Source organism: Balaenoptera musculus, chromosome 8 (genome assembly GCF_009873245.2).
Source record: "Balaenoptera musculus isolate JJ_BM4_2016_0621 chromosome 8, mBalMus1.pri.v3, whole genome shotgun sequence".
Taxonomy (NCBI): Eukaryota; Metazoa; Chordata; class Mammalia; order Artiodactyla; family Balaenopteridae; genus Balaenoptera; species Balaenoptera musculus.
This window is the reverse complement of record NC_045792.1, coordinates 84,341,229-84,358,801: the sequence shown is the minus strand read 5'-3', so window position 1 is coordinate 84,358,801 and position 17,573 is coordinate 84,341,229. Positions and strand designations below refer to the sequence as shown.

General features: G+C 46.0%; 1 protein-coding gene across 1 annotated transcript in view; it reads right to left on the bottom strand.

Annotated features, from left to right (window-relative positions):
- Positions 1 to 17,573, bottom strand: part of KIAA1549L (KIAA1549 like) — a 293,894-nt gene that overhangs the window by 83,579 nt on the left and 192,742 nt on the right. Inside the window, exons 10-11 of the mRNA XM_036862584.1 lie at positions 8,469 to 8,632; positions 2,324 to 2,514 (exon numbers count right to left, since the gene is read on the bottom strand). Coding sequence (XP_036718479.1) covers positions 2,324 to 2,514; positions 8,469 to 8,632 — 355 coding nt within the window. The remainder of the gene's footprint in view (positions 1 to 2,323; positions 2,515 to 8,468; positions 8,633 to 17,573) is intronic.

Sequence of the window (17,573 nt, the reverse complement as noted above, 5' to 3'; positions counted from 1 at the left end):
GCTTCTCAGATTCCACTCTTGCTTTGCTCTCCTTGTGCCTTTCTTACTGATGCTTTTCAGACTCTTTTGCTGATCCGTCTTCATTGTCTGGACCTCTAATCATTGCAATGTCCCAGGGGTCAGTTCTTTGGTTTCTTCTCTAACTACACTCTCCTAGGTGCCCATCTAGTCTCAGAGCTTTTTATAACCAAACGCTGACAGCTCCTACATTTATATTTCTACTCTGGACCTCTCCTCTGAACTCCAGACTCATATGGTTAACTGAGCCCTCAACATCTCCACCTGCATGTCTCATGAGCATCTCAAACTTAACATACCCACATCCATACTCTTGATCGTCCCCTACGAACTTCTCCTCCAGTCTTCCCCAGCACAACAAATGGTAAATTCATCCCTCTCTATTTCCATACCTCACAACAATCTATCAGCAAATCTTGTCAGCTCTTCCTTCTAAACATCTCTAGGACCCAATCACTTCTTCCACCTCCACGCCCTGGTCCACACCACCATCTCTCACCTGTACTCTTGCAATAGCTTCCTAATGGGTCTCTCTGCTTCTACTCTGCTTCTCTACAGTCTATTTCCACATGGCAGCCATAGTGAACCTTTAAAATTGCAAGTCACATCCCATCACTGTTCTTCTCAAAACCTTCCAATGACTTCTGATGTTTATTCATAACAAAATCTCAAGTCCTGACTTTGGTCTATAAAGCCTGACATGCTCAACCTCAGGTAGCTCCTCTGGCCCACCTGCTACCACTTCCCCTCTAGTTCATATCAGCCTCTTTGGCCTTCGTGCTCTTCCTTAAGCAAGTCAAGAAGTTCCCTCCCCTGGGCTTTGTACACACTGTTCCATCTGCTTGGAAAGTTTTTCTGCTAGATAACCTCAAGGCTTACACATCATTTCAATCAGGTCTTCCTCAAATGTCACTTTATCAGAGAGGCCTTCCCCAACTTCCTGCTAAAATAGCCTCATGTTCCCCTCTCCAACTCTGCATTCCCTTACCATGCTTTGGTTTTCTTCTCTGTACTCATCACCGCCCAACCTACTATATTTCTATTTCTCTATTTGTTTATTGTCTATCTCTCCCTACCAAATTGTAAGCACCACGGGAGTAGGAACTTTGTCTTGTTTGCTGCAGTATCCCTAGTGCCTAGTAGACAGCAAGCAATCGATAAATATGTTAGGTGAAGGGAGGGAAGGAGGGAGAGAGGATGTAGCTTTTCCAGCCGCCACTGTGGTCCCAGGCAAGGTTGGCAATGGGAGCTGGTTTAGCCAGACAACAGGGCTGGCCAGAGAGTTCATTACCTCTTTGTAAGCCTATTGCAAAGTCCTAACAAGCTCCTGCCCTCTAGCCTAACCTCTCCCATCTATCATCCACGTTGCCGCTGGAGTAGTCTTTCTAAGATACAGGCTGGACATCACTGTCTTCCTGGAGAACTTTCAGTGCCTTACCAATGCCTAGAGAATAAAGGTCAAACTCCTTAGGCTGGCAGTTAAGACCCTCCACAGTTTTCATCTATCTTCTGGTTTCATCTTTCACTATATCCGAAGCACTGTGAGCTCTAAGCCCCAGGGACACTCATTATTAAATGAACATGGATGTCCATATCTCTCCTGGCTCTGCCAGCCTGGACGCCTTTATCTCTTTATCAGACGTCTTTATCTGCCCACCTATGGGCATCCCATTTGCCCTTCAAGGCTTGGCTACAACATAACCTCCTCCACGACGTTTTCCCTCATCAGAATTAAATTCTTCCTCCTCTCTTTTCCCCAGGACTTGGTTCAGACTCCACTGTGGGCACCTGCCCATCACGTTTGGTATTGCAGCAATTTCTTTCTGTCTTTCCATCATGAGATGCTCGGGGTCAGGAATCAATCTTAAACCTTTTTGTAGTCCTCCCAATGCCTGTCAAAGTGCTCTGTTCATAGTAAAAACTCAATAAATGGTTTCTGAACTAAAATCATAAGCTCTATAGAGAAATTGCCAGATAAAATACAACTAACCTGAACCAAAGGCACTGCTCTTAAGACAAATTAAAAATATAAGTGTGACATCAGTGCCAAATTTGTTATAATAAATATAAGAGCTAAACCTCTTCCGTTGTGATCAGGCATCTAAAACCTTACAATGAGTGGCTCATGAGAAGCAGGTGTTGTGATTCTTGTCGTCTCCCTTAGTCTCCTTCTCAAATATTCAAAACAAGCACGAAGGGGAATTTTTAAAGAGAACAGAGGAATTAACTTGAGGGTTTCAGCTGTTCTCCCCATCAATTATTTCTCTTGTTGACACAGAGAGGCGGAAGCTGGCCCCGTGCCTACCTCTTTCTGGTTTCGATGGATTTGGCCGTCTTGATAGTGCTTCCATCCTGAGGGGCTTCCCTTTCCTGAGAGGCAAGAGCATCTCTAACGGGCAGTGGGAGGACCACCGTTTCCTGAGTCACGGGGATGACCTCTTCGTCCGCCCCTTGCTGGCCCAGGTGCTGCTTGGCATAATCAAAGCCCTGCACAGGCTGCAAAGAGGAAACAGATTTGCAGTCACGTTTCTGGCAAAGCAAGACGCTCACAGCAGCTTTAAGAGAAGACAGGTGGGAAAAGTGCATGTGATGGGACCATACTTAGCTTTCTGATGAACAAGAGTTAACGTAAATCTCCATCATAATTTCTGTCTCTGCAAAATCAAAATCCGTGTTAATTCCACCTAGCTACAGAATCTCTATAGATAAGACTCAGAAAAATGACTAGTATAAACAAGATGCAAATATGTGTGTGAGAACAAATACTTTCAAGGATTTTAGACCACTTATTTTAAGTCACAGGATACTGCTAATTAGAAGCTCTTAATTGCTACATTAAACAGGTCCCGCATCTTCTCCTACCTAGGCATATTTTGTCATCCCTTAAATCCTGTGTAATAGCAGGTGTGTGGCTTTGCCAAGTCACTTGAACTCTGGACCTCAGCTGTCTCATCTGAGAAATGATAATCATATCTGCTTTACCTCCACCACCCTTGAGTATTAAAGGGGATCACAGATCTGAAAACAGAGGGAGGAGATGTGCTACCACATGCGAGGCAGTACAATTATTAATAATAAAATGGAATTTATGGAATCACTCTTTAATCCAGGCCTCTCCCTTAAGCAGGCTGGCTCTCCTATAATTCATTACTGAAAAATTAGCAAGGCTTTTGTTGTACAATGTCTGAAATCCCAAGTGAATAGGGCAGCTGTGAGCAAAACCCAGCAGACATTTATTAGTGGGGTAATGAAAAAACCAAGAAGCATATTTAAACAATCCCTGCGAGTGCCTCTATTCTGCAAAACAGCACAACACAGATGTGAGGCAGGACGACGGGGAGGTTAAGATCAGCAGCTCCAAAAGCAGACAGCCTGGATTCAAATCCTGGCTCTGACACGTATTAGCTGGGTGACCTTGGGCAAGTTACTGAAATCCTCTGCACATGTTTCCTCACCTGTAAAATGGAGAGAATAACAGTGCGAGCAGGATCAAATGTGTATGCCTGTGAGAGTGATATTTAACCACCCTCAAAGGGATGCTGTGTAGAATAGGTAAGTAAATTCAAGCCCAGCATTTAGCTAAGTACCTGACACACAGTAAGTGCTCAATCAATATTAGTTAATACTGCTTTCCTGCCTACTCAATCATAGGCCAGGTGAAATGGACATCCGTGGATTCTCCTTAAGAAAATTTGGGATGCAACTTAACCTCTATTGTTTGGGTTCTATCAGAACTTGATACGATCAGAAGCTCCTCTTTCAAGGCAGGTTACTTAGCTAAAAATTGTAACAGGAAGGCTCCAGCCAGATTTAATGGTCTAAGACCGTGGCCCAACCCATCAAATAGTGTCTCAGAATAGGATGGAGTTTTATTGCTAAATAAAGCAAAGCTTCCTTATTTCAAGCTGTCTGTAGTATAGCCATGGACAGTTCCCTGGATAACACACTCTGGGAGGTGTGGTCACTGGTCCCTCTTCTCTGAGACGCTCACACTCTGACCCACGTGGTAACCACTAAAATTCTGTGCTAAGATCTGGGAATGTGCTTCTGAAATAGTGTTTGTTCATTTCCCTCCCCTCCCTTGGTGGTACATGAAATACAAAGGAGCCTTCAGATGATGCGCTGATGTTCCTAGAATACTGACTCACCTGCTTCAACAATTGATCACCAACTGAATTCAACTGAAATATTTCTGGAAGCTGACCTTTTCTCTCCAGGTCCACTGTTGTACTGACCCTGCCCTGGTCTTGTTACTTCCATTCTGCTCCTTTCCAGGACCACCCTTGACAAACCTCCAAAGTTATCTCCCTTAGAACCATGTCAGGTCATCATCACTCCCTCATTATAAACGCTCCATGGCACCCAAACCCTTTGGCAAGGCACTCAAGACCCTTCACATTCTGTCTGAACCCATGTGCCCAGCCTCATCTCCTGTTGGTCCCTTTTCTGCCATACCCCCATCCTCCCATTATCCTATTCAGTTTTGTTCCACCTCTAGTTTTTGAGCACTGGTTTGTGTCAGGGACTGTGCTTGGTGCTGGAAACATAAAGGTGAATAATACCTGGCCCCCGACCCTCAAGGAGCTCACAGTTTCAGCTTCACTTGATATTACTGGTACAGTATCGAATATGTTACATAAATTATGTCATTTCATCCTCACTGTAGTTCAGGGAGGTAGGTATTGTTATGGTTCCCCCTTTTAAAGATGAAGAAACTGAGGTTGAAAGGTTCAGCAACTTCCCCAGGCTCACACAGCTGGTCTATGGTAGAGCCGGGATTTGAACTCAGTACTATATGACCCAGAGCCAGAACACCCAACCACTGCTTGATGGTTCTTCGCACGGCCTCTCCTCTCCTTCTGCAGCCTGCCATCTTGGTTGGGCATCTTCTACCACACTTGGTCTGGCTCCTGTGTTGAGACTCCTGGCCTGTGTGTGAGGTATTGGGAATCTGCACTGGCAGCTAAGATGACCTAAGAACCTAGTGAGGAGGACGAGCTGGCTCTGCTTGCCCCCCTCATCCTCACTTTCTCTGAACTTGGCCTCTCACCTTTCACACGGGGCTGAAGTTACCTGCTAGATACTTCAGGGGACTGGGCTGATGGTGGGTGAGCAGGGAGACATTAAGGAATGACAAGCTTAAAAGGCGGCCCTTGTTATTAGGTTAATAATAACAATCCCCGTACATGTTCAGTACTTACAGCCTGCAAAACACTGACACCTCATTTCATTCTCACAACAACCACACGGGGAAAGCAGGGCAAACAGCACAGTCTTCACTTTATAGGTAAGAAGACAAAAGCTCAGAGAGGTTCGGTGACTTGCCCAAGATCACACAGCTAAGTGGTGAAAGACTCAAGACTAGTACCTTACTCTTCTGACTGACAGGATAGTGGTCTTTCAACCTCTAACTTGAAAATCACCTGAGATTAACTAATTGCCCACGGGACACACACTAGTGACCCCTAACACCGTTAATACAACATCATGAAACATTTATAGTTGCTTTAATGAGTTTTGTAAAATTATCAAATCAAAATAATCTCCAACAATTTCAAAGGTAAACATGTTACCCGGATCTTTTAAGAAGAAAGCATGTGTAATAATAAACATCAACTTATATATAATATTTATTCTGTACCAGGTACACTCAAAGTAATTCACATAACTCACTTAATCCTCACAACAACCTGTAAGTGAATACTGTTATCACCCCCATTTCACAGATGGGAAAACTGAGGCACAAAGAGGTTAAGTATGTTCATCTAGATACTATGTGAGAAACAGGAGACAGCTGGGCATCTTTAGGGGGTGACTAAAGCAGATCCACCCCAAGCAGAAGGTCATGCCAACCAGTGCAGGCCCTCCAAGCTCACTCTGCACCTGGATATGGCCCTAACAACTTTCTCTTAAGGTGGCCTGTTCCAGGGGATCATGTTCTCTTCAGTTGAAGGGAAAACCTGGGAAGAGGCTATGAATCCAATGACAAAGAGGAGGGAAAAGTGAACTAGGAAGAAAGGAGGTGACAAAGGCATGACGCCTGGCCCTCCTCCTGCGCTGATCATTTTCTCAACCTTCTACCTGCCGAAGCCCGGATGACAGCAACGGTAATAGGGTTACATCTGTGGTACCTTGTCTCTGCAGAAGGGTGTGGGCATGCACGGCTGGGCCTTGGCTCACGGGACAACCACACTCACCTCCTCTTAGGATGTTAAGTCTATTAGTGAGGCTCAGCAAGGATTCCCCAGCCATGTCCTCTGGCCCTGCAGCACGCATCCTTACAGACACAGTGGTGTCCCTGGAGACTAGGAGACCACTCTCCCGGTCTCTGGATTGGCGGCGAAAGCTAACTTTTTCATCCCGCCTGGTCCCTTGGCGTTAAATGAATTCTGCTCACACACAAACGTTGTGAGAAGTGCTGCAGGCGGCTCTCTCCTCTTGCAAACACTGCAGTGTCCCCGGGTTGCAACGGGCAGGACTGCGGTAAGAAAGAGGCAGTTCCAGCCCGCTGGTTTCCCGTGATAAAGGGCTCTGGAAATCAAGTGCGTAGCCCAGTCTCATTGAGGGAGAAAACAACCACCGTCACCCCACACAAGTGAACTCAAACATCTCAGGGAACATAAATTTGCTTGATTTTCCACAGCAGCTGGGTATCTGTTGAAGCACAATGCACCGGGAAGGGACATAAAAGGGGCTATGAAAACCCACAAACATGAATCTGTTCCAGCCTCAGACAGCTTTCCAGCCAGAAGATATGCTGAAATCATGTGCTGCCCAACTCATCTAGGCAAATTAATAAAATTTTGGCTTCATCTAGCACACAAAGATGGCATTTACAACCTCAGTATGGCATGTTTTGCATTCCTGGACTCAGCTGCAATTAGATTCTGGTAATTACTGTTATGTCTGCAAGGCTCAGATTGTAACCAAGCTAAGATGGAAATGAAATACCCCTTCTTGGAATAGTTTCATTTTTCACTGCTTGGGTAATTACCAACATCATGCTGCGTCCAGGCAGCGGGTGGCTTTATGTCAACAGACACAGAACGACATTCTTCGGGGTTGGGCTCTTCACTAGACAGTGTCTCAGCAAGCCGCAGCTTCTCAACAGGTGACTCGGTTTAATAAACAATCAAATTCATTTGATTTCTTTTGCTGAAGCAAGGTATGATCATCCAGGAAGAACTAGACATGGCTGACTCCCAGCAAGGACAATCACCAAGTCATGCATTCCAGTGGATGTGAAATTCCATCTGCTGTTTCATTCCTGCACAGGTAGACAAAGCTCAGATGTTCAGGGCTGGAAGAGGATTCTACCCACCAAATCTCAGAGTTCAGGAAGGGGTATAAAGTAGACAGAGCCCAAAGACTCAGATATGGGCCTGAGTACCTCCCCCACTGCTGTGGAATAAGTCCCACAGTCTCTCTTTCCTTTGGGTTTCTCTGCAGTAAAATGAAAATAATAAATGCTGCCCTGACTACAACCTACCTCACAGGGCTACAGTGATGAGCAAACAAGGTGACAGACCTAGGATAGCCAAGGATATTGTAAGGCATTATCTAAACACTGGGTATTACAGGTCGTTATAGTCCCTTCGGGGACTATTGTGAAGGGAGCTACGTGACTGGAGAATTAGCCTTTGGAATTTCCTCAGTTCATTCTCCTTCCAGTCTCTGGAGATGGGTGGTACGGCCCTATGGAGGCTGTGGAAAGAGGACGGGGCTCCTGGCCGGCCCTCAGGGGAGCCACTGAACTGGGGGTTGATGGCTGCCCGGCCAAGGCTCTGCAGCTCGCCCGTCATGCAGCCTTTGAAGATCAGCCACTCCGGCCAGCGGAAGAAGGAAAGTTTTGAGGGTCTGATGTGCCCCAAAGGGCCCTGAGTTAGGAGCCAAGAGACCTGGTTCTACTATCAGTTCTGCTACTGACTAACTGTGCCATTGTGAAGAAGTCACTTTTCTGTAAAAGGGGAGGTGTCAGATCAGATGACCTCTGAGGCCCCTTTCAGGTCTAGCTAGCAACTCGTTTTCTGTGCCTCTGTTTCCTCATCTGTAAAATAATGTTCTTCCTCAAAGGGGTGCTGGGAAGATTAGGGGTTGCTGGTATATGCAAAGCCCTGAGAAGCATTTAAGGCAAAGAGTGAGCATTAGATGAGCATTAGCTATCGTGTCCTCATTATAAAAATAAAGGTGGCACAAGAATGCAAATATTCTAAAGAATACTGAACTCTACGCTTATAAGTGACTAAGATGGTAAATTTTATGGTATGTATATTTTACCACAATTTTTAAAACATTCAAGTAAGTAAATAAAGGGTCTCCTTCAACATGAGGACTCATGAGGATGCTTCTGAAGGTACTTGCAAAGACCTCAAGAGCCAAGAGAGAAAAGGCAGGGGGAGCCCCGAGGGGCCAGGGCTTTTGCCCCTCTCCTCACAGCTTCCATCTCGTACCTTTGCTCTCTGTGGCAGGTTCATCACAGTGTCTGGCTTGAAGTCGTTCTTGTTCTTCCGGCAGAGCACGGCAGTGATGATGATAATGATGACCGTGACCACGGCAATGGGCGCCAGCACCGCGGCGATGATCCACAGGTTGTTGGGCGGGTTCTTCACCACGGCTGCGGGGAAGAGTGGGGGAAGCACGTGACAAGGAGCTCAGGGAAGGGGAAAGCAACCAGGAGATAAATGCCCTCCAGTCCCAAGTCGTGAGATGGTTGAGAGGGTTTGGGCTCGGAAAGGCTCTTGCCTTGGCAAGCTACTCAAAGTCTCTGAGACTCAGTGTCCTTATCTGTAAAATGGGGCTATCACGTTGCAAAGCATCAGAGAGGCAAGGTACATGTGAAGCTTTGGTGTGGCCCCTAGTAGGTGCTCAAGAAATGCAAGCCTTCACTATGATTAAGAGGAGGAAGAGGAAGATGGATTGGTATCAAGTTTCCCCACTGGTCATGTCCGTGACTCAAAAGAGAAGAGAGAAGCAATCTGAGAATTAGTACAGTGGGGCAGTCAGGCGGCAAAGGCCACGGAGAGATGACTCTAAATATTGTAATTAAGTCACCCGCTGAGTGAGCAACGAATAAAACATACCTGAGTGCACGGATCTGCCCTGCCCCCGGACAGCTGGCTGGGGAGGCATGGAAATTCCTTGTCTAATCAAAACAATCCGCTATTCTCAGAGCCAGAGTGAAATAGAGTAACGAAAGTGACTGTCAGTAGGAAGAATGTGTTATTAGAACAGTAGGTGCCTCAAGGAGAGTGGGGCTGGCATTAATTAACTTGCAAAGGGCAACAGGTTGATGGTCATGCTCTACATCATGATAGGGGTTAGGGTCACACAGGTGTATACACTTGTCAAAACATCAAACGGTATAGTTAAGAGCTGTTCATTTCACTGTATGTTAATGTTATCTAAAACATCACAAACGAATATTGAACTCTAGGCAATGATATGCATACTTAAGTGTTTTGGGTTGAAGCCTACTGATGTTTGCAACTTACTTTGAAATACATCAAAAAAATATGATGGATTAACAGATGAATGGAAAAATAGATGAACAGAGATGTGATTATTAAAATATAGTAAAATGCTAATTGTGGAATCGAGGTGGTAGCAACATAGGTGTTCACTGTACAATTCTTTCAACTTTTTAGTAAGCTGGGTTAGGAAAATGTAAGAAGAAGAAAAAGCCTTTGATGTGAGATGAGTCCTCCCCCCATGATCCCAGGTCGGGAAGCTTTGGAAACACCTCAGTCCAATCAAAAGGACTGGAGTAAAGAAAACAGTAACCAAAATAATTGTTTATAGGAATAACGAGTTATTGGAAGGGAGTGGGGTCTGCAGAAAATCTAGAAAAAGAGAACCAAAGATTTATCCACGCCAGGGGAGGGTACCCCGACCAGCAGACATGGGTAACCTGGCCAGATGGCAGGCAAGATGGTTGCAGCTGGCTGTTTGAGCTTGGTGATTCTGTTAATACCACACAAGCTCTCTTCTCCCCCACTCCCTAGATGATCTCATGGACTCAAGGCTTAAAAACCATCAATCTCCTCCACTGATGCTCATTTATATCTCTAACCAGGACCACTACTCTGAACTCCAGATTCCTGTATCCAACCATCAACTCAAATCTCCAGTTGGATACTTAAGAAATGTCTCTAATATATCCTGAGCCCAACTCTCAATCCCCCCACCCCCCAACCAAACCTGTTCTTCTTGTGATATTTTCCACTCCAACAAATGGCAACTCCTTCCTTCCAGTTGCTCAGATCAATAACTTTACCATCAATGTTGACCTGTCTCTTTTACTCTCACCCAATATCTTATTGAGCAACAAACCCTGTCATCTCCATCTTCAAAATACATCACTTCTTTCTATTGCTATAGGCCAAGCTACCAACATCTCTCACCTGAATTACTGCAATGGGCTCCTCCCTTGTCCTCTATAGTCATTTGCAAGACAGAAGCTGGAGTGATCCTTTAAAAATTCAGATCACAACATTCTTCTGCTCAAACCCTCCAGAGGCTCCAACCCCACCCAGAGTAAGAGCCAGGGTCCTTATAATTTCCACAAGACCTTAAGTGATCTGCCCGACCAACCATCTAGTTACTTCTCTGCCCTTACAGCTCCTCCTTCAACTCACTCTGCTCCAGCCTACCTCCCTCCTACTGTTCCTCAAACATGCAGGACATGCTCCTGCCTCAGGGCCTTTGCACCAGCTTATTTTTCTACCTAGAACGCTCTTCACCTAGATATCCACATGGCTCCCTCCCTCCCTCCTTCAGGGCTCTGAACAAGTGTCACCATATCTGTGAGGGCTTCCCTGTACTCTCTATAAAATATCAATAACAATCCCTGCCCTTAGCACTCTCCATCCCCCTCTTCCTACTTAATTTTTCTCTAAATCAGTGCTTCTCAAACTTTAATGTGCATGCCCATCACCTGGGAATCTTGCTCAAATGTGGATTCTGATTCTGTGGGTTGGGATGGGTCCCCCTGTAATACGTTCTTTGGGACACAAGTCCACCATCTTCTCAGTCTACTGGCTTTCCAAATAAAGTCACTATTCCTGGCCCCAATAAGTCATCTCTCGATTTATCGGCCTGTCGTGTGGTGAGCAGTACAAACTTGGACTCGGTAACATGCCTAATAAGCTCCCCGGGGTACCCATGCAGCAGGCCCCCAGGCCACACTTGGAGTGGTGAGGCTCTAAAGTACATATCACCATCTGCCATGATACATATGTATTTGCTCACCATCTGTCACTCCCTGCCTCTCCATTAGGATGTACACCCTAAGAGAGCAGGGAGGTTTTTTGTCTCGTTTGCTGCATTTCCCCAGGGCCTAGAACAGTGCCTTGCACATAGTAGGTGCTCAATTAAAAGTTGAATGAATGTGTAACTGAACTACCATTATTCCTGTTGCAATTTGGCTCCCCATACAGATTTCCACAAAGGATACAGTAACAGCCAGTTAAAGAAATCCCCTCTCCTTGGTAGTTCTAATCCATATTTTAAACTAAATACTTTCAATCTGGTTTATATATCAATCTCTTATAAGTCTGGTGAGCATAAGTTGGTCCTCCTGATCCTGCTTAATTCTGGGGGCTACTAAACCCACGAAGCTGAGGACTGGACTCTGGAATACAAAGACCCCACCAGTAAGTGCCACATGGTGAGGACCTGCCTGAGGAGCCAGCTGGTCTTTCTCTGACTTCGACCACCCCCTGACTTCAACTGGCACCTCATTAGCCAAGATCTACCTCTCCTCAGGCAGCACTTGGCTTGGTAGTACTATTAGTACAAAAGAACTTCTTTTCCACAGTTTTTGTCAATCAGTGATTAATCACATTATTAACTTCTGAAAACAGCTCATTAGATAATGTGCTCCTGTTGACATTAAACATGTAATTGCTGCTGCTTTTAGTAATTCAGTATTTATATGTGAGTTTTAGGCCATTAACATTTTTTAAAGCTCAGTGCTTCTGTGAAAAATATCAATATGCCTCTTTTCGGCTATGTTGTTCTATCCTGATGGAGAAAAATGTATAGTGTATCAGAACATGATACCCTAAATATATTTATATATGTATATAATTTTTTTCATTAGCAAGAATGAAATATTTACATGTGTTCTGCTTTTACTCAGCTTTATTGTTTTGATGGAGGTGTGCTTTCTTGATGCAGTATGGAAAATCCTTTCACCTCTATTTAAATGGGGAGAGAACAAATTTATGCTATGTACATTAATAAATTCATTTAACAGTCAAAGCGATAGTAAAGTTAGGTCAACTGAAGTCATCCAAACCCAGTATATTCATTGGCATAATGATCTAAAACTACAAAGTCATGTACAGAGGTGAAAAGGAACAAATGGTTATTTAACTTACAAGAATGTCAGAGGAAGGATAGGAAAATGAGACAACACATTCTTGAGCTTCTACCGTGTGTTAGGCATTGGGATACACTCTTTGTCAGGATTCTCATACCCATTTTTCAGATGAAGAAACTGAGCCCCGGGGAGGTTAGATTTTTTTTTTTTACCAAAAAATTCATTTCTCTGAAATACACAATTTAAGTCAGTTCTGAGTTAACACACATGAATGCAAGTGTGTGCATGTGTGCGTGTGCATGCACACACACACACACACACACACACACACACACAAAGTATCTGTCAGAGGGAATGAAGTCAAAGGGTCCACATAATCTAAACTCAGAATGAATTATTCTCATGTGGAGCAAATGTTGAAAGGAGAAGGAATCCATTCAAAAAAGCTCCCAGCTCGTTTCTGTGGCTGTCAAAACATCAGAGTTCATGACTGCTGTGAGTGGACGCAGAAGAGGGTCTAGCTCAGGGCCCAGCAGCTGGTGAGAGCTCAGGCCCATCCTGCCCCTGCCCACACACTCCCGTGGCTCTCACCCCACTTGGGTGCAGCCCATGGGGCTCCACTGATCGTGGCCCCTATTCTGCACCTCTGACCTCATTGCTGCTGCTCTCCTCCATCGGGACCTCCTCGCTGGCTCTCAAACCCTCCCCCCCTCTGCCTGGAATCTTGTCCCAGGTATCCTCAGGTGGTCACTCAAAGGTTACTTCCTCAGTATCCTCTTCTCGACCCCCCAACAATTTAAAATCACAGCCATTATCTCCTCGGCATCCCCTAGCCCCTTCTGTGCTTAATTTTTCTCCATGGCACTTATTAGCATCTAACATATTATTCAGTTATTTTGTCTGTTTAACCTACCCGCTCAGGAATGTAAGAAGGTCCATGAGGGCAGAGGTTTTGCCTGCTTTGCTCGCAGCTGTATCTCCAGTGCCTAGAACAGTGCCAGACACATAACAAGAGCTCAAAAAATATTTGTTGAAGGAATGGATGAGAGTTCCCTTCACCAAAGGGTCAGTCTATGGCTTTCTTTAAGTGATATTTTTTTTGAGATAAGTTTCTGATGGCCATGTAAGGTAAACCAATTCCTGCCCTGGACTGCTTCTGCATGGGGAGAAGTTTCCCTACTCCATCAGCTGGATAACCTCTCTGAGGGGCCTCTCACTCCAGATCCTGCAAAAGGATTGGATGCAAACCTCCATCGGGAATGCAGTTGCTTCTTTAGAAGTCATTGCTGCCCCAGTACCCAGAGATGACGTGGCTAGAGTGGGCATCATATATTCCACTGTAGGGCACTGCACATCGGCCCGAGACCTAGCGATTTAGAAGACACTGGAACACACAGAACGCTACACTCTACCTTCAGAGGGACAAGGTGTCTGTTCAACACCATGACTCTCTATTCAAAGTGCTGACCTCAGATTCACATCTCAGGCTGATTTCAAAGCTATTAGGAGAAAATGGGATTTACAACATCTCTGTTTCTCCTCTTCTTCACTGGCCTTAGTGTCCTCCTCCTCTGATCCTGGGATGGAGGCATTTCCCAGGGTCTGTCATCTAGCTATACTCTCTCCAGGACTCGAATCTTCTCCAGGATTTAAATTCTATCCTGTATCTACAACACCCTCAAAATCTATAGTGTTAACTTTGGCCTCTCTCCTGGGATCCAGGCTTGGATTTCCAACAACTTTCCTAACCTCAGCCCTCAGTACCCCCATGGCACCCCTGAATAGTTCATCACCTAAACTCCACATGGTCCAAACTGAATAAATCACCTTCTCCCTCCTAAAAGTGCTTCTCCTCTCTAACCCCCTCTCTAATTTCATTAAAAGCACCCTATTCTCTGAATTATATAGGCTCTTAACCTTCAAATCTCCCTTCCTTCTTCATTGTCTCTCCTCGAGTCCTTCTACCTTATGGATAAATGAGACATTCAGCTACCATTTACTACGTGCCTAATAGGTGCCTCAAGAGTGTACTAAACCCTCTACATGCAATAATTATCTTATTTAATCCCCCCAGTAGCTCTACCAGGTCAGTGTTTTTGATATCACCATTTTATGTATGAGGAAAACGTAGGTCAGAGGTAACATGCCTCTGACCTACGTATTCATTTGTCTTCGGTCTTATTACGAAGGCTCTGCTCTCAACTGCTCTGCTATGGTGTCTTCCAACCACGTGCCTCACTCAGGGCCTGGCAGAGGCATTTAGCAAAAGTGGGTCCTTTGCCTTCACAAGGATAGAGCCAGGCAGTAGCTGGGGCTGGATATTCAAAAAGGAATGAGATGCGGTACCTGCTTTTAAAGAGCTCATGAGGGAGAAAAGCGAGAAAACACCTCATTTGCCCAGTGTTATAAGGGCAATGGAGGCCCCTGGAACTAGGGAAACTTCGGGGAGGGGTCATGCTTCAGGGGTCAGGGAAGGCTTCAGAGGCATCGGGAATGTGAAGAATGAATCCTCCCGTGTGGCTGAAGCATTAGGTCTGAAGGAGAGAAGAGTAGCTGTACGGCTGGGAAAGAAGCCTGGAGACCAGGTTGTCAAGGGCCCTGAACATTTGCTGAGCACCTGTTGTGAAAGGCTTCAAAGACCCACTTTAAGAAGATTGGATTTTATTCTGTGAATAGCAGAGAGCCACCAAATATTTTTTAAATGGAGTAGATGTAAAACCAGAACCTGTGTTTATTATAATGACTCTAATTACAGTGTGGATGGTACATTAATGGCAAAGAGGCTGAGGCTGAGTCATTTGGGAAGCACCTGCAAAGTCCAAGAGGAGACAATGATGAAATGGAGAAGAGGAAACAGTTTGTGAGTTACTCTAGAAGGGAACCGAGAGAGCCAGGTGGATTTGAAGGAAACAAAGAAGTAAGGTTGAGGGCTAGCAGCTCTGGAGCCAGGCAGAACAGAGTTTGAATCCTGGCTCTCCGAGCCAGAGTCAAACCTTTAAGGTCACTCCTAGATGATCCCTCGACTCTCATTTCCACAAGGCTCCGTGCACCTTCTAATCTCATGTGATTGCTCTCTCCTGCCCATGCTCTCAGACCTTCCACTGTTCCCATCCATTTCCATCAGCAAAGTCCCCTTACCTCTCCTCCTGACACTCCATTCACCTCTTGCTCTAAATAAGGCCAGCTCTCCCATTTCTGCCCCTTCCCAAGTACCACAAGGCCTAGAGTAGATGTGAGGAGGTCAAGGAACTGACCTCAAAGTAGAGGATGGGTTGGGAGAGGAGAAGCGATGGAGAGGAAGAGACAATGAACCAGGATGATGGGGGTCAGCTTGGGGTCTAGAGGTGACCACAGTGAGGAAGGGGCAGTTCAAAGCATCTAGAATTTTGAAAGAATAGAAGAAATGGTCTGAACGTAGCAATGAGGACCCAGGAGGAGGGGAGCCTTGCCAATCTTACGGTGTTTCTCTCGTCAGTTTGCTGATGCTCAGTGTGTAGTACTGCACCCTTGCTCAAACGCCCCTCACACAATCTCAGCCTCAGCTGCCAACTCCATTATGCCCCAAGAGAGCAGAAACAACCACAGAAATATCCTCAGGCTTCCATTACCAAATGTACCCCCTGACCGACACCCACACCCCTGTACTCTGCTTTCCTTCCTGGTGCAAAAGATTGAGCCATCCCTGCTCCTCGCTGAGTCTGAACCCTCCCCCTGTGCCACCCCCTCGACCACGTATGGACTTCACTCCTGCAGTGTTCGTCTCTCTTCTGCATCATCAATTTCTCCCTTGCTATTACAGTCACCCATAATATTCAAACGTACCCCAATATCTCCCATATGCCCCTCCAGCAACTGTCCCATTAATCTTCTCCCTTTGCTGTCACTGCTTCCCCACCTCCACCCTCTCCTGGGTCCACTCCAGCCAAGCTGTCTCCACCACCTCTTCCTGGAAACCCCTCCTGCCAAGGTCACCACCAGACTCCAGTTTACCAAATTCACTTCATCTCCATCCTTCCAGTCTCTGCCTCTCAAGAACAGAAGGTGACACAGCAGCTCACTCCCTTCCAGGACATTCACTTTCTTCACTTATTTCTAGACACCACCTCCTCCACCTCCCCGGATGCTCCTTCTCAGGGTCCTTTGCTGGCTCCAGTTCTTCCCTCATGTGGATACCCTGGGCCTTAATTGTTACCCTCTTCTCTTTAGTTCTAAATCAAGGCAAATCTGGTTAATCTTACCTACTCCCTTAGCTCTAAATGTCACCTGTGTTGATGACTGCCGAGTTACTATCTCCTGAGCTCTCCCTGAATGTGTAAACTCACATGTCCAAAAGGAAACTCTCGATTCCATCTCCCCCACTGCCACTGCAGCCCCACTAAACCTCCTCCTCTCCTGCACCATCTGCGTCTCAACAAATGACACCACAACCAGTGCTCAAGCAACACCTGGGAGTCACCCTTGAGTTCTCCAGCCCTCATCTCCTCCTGCCACGCACACAATCCATTACCTTGCCCCATCAGCTCTGTCTCCAAAAATATCCCGAATCCAACCACTTCTCTCAGTCTCTACCTCTGACACCTTCCCCTCTCACCTGGACACCTACAATGGTTTTCACTCCAGTCCTCTACAGTTCATTCTCTACCTGGAGAGACGGAGAAAGAGCCGAGAATGGAGCCCTGGGGAACCCACATAAAGAAGATGCAGTAAAACTGATGAAGCTAGTAGTTGACCTGACCAGAGATGGGACAGAGCCCACAGGGAGGGAAGGAGAGAGGTGCAAAGGAAGAGAATCTTGGTTAAAAAGTCATTTCAAAGACAAGATTGTAGAGGATGACCAGGCAAAGGTGTGTCTGTGAGGATGTGCTGGCCAAGCAGAAGTGAGGGCCGTAACAACATGTGGGCTGGACCATCCCTGTGGAAGCCACACCTACCCTGGACGAAGGCAGGAGACGAGGAGGAGAGGAAAACCATGAGCCAGGCGTCAGGTGCCTAAGGAACGTGGACACCAACGAGGAGATCAATGGGAGATGACCTTCCAGGCCCTGTATGCTCGGTGTGCTGTCGAATCTAATATTTCTACCACACAATCTCTCATCTTCATCAACCCCCTCTCCCCTTGCTTCCTTCAAAGCCCTTTTTTGGGGCCCCAACGCCTGGGCCACCAGAGAGCCTCATTAGTCCTCCCCCTCTCATCCTGGACACTGCCGACAGATTAACCTCCCTAGATAATGGC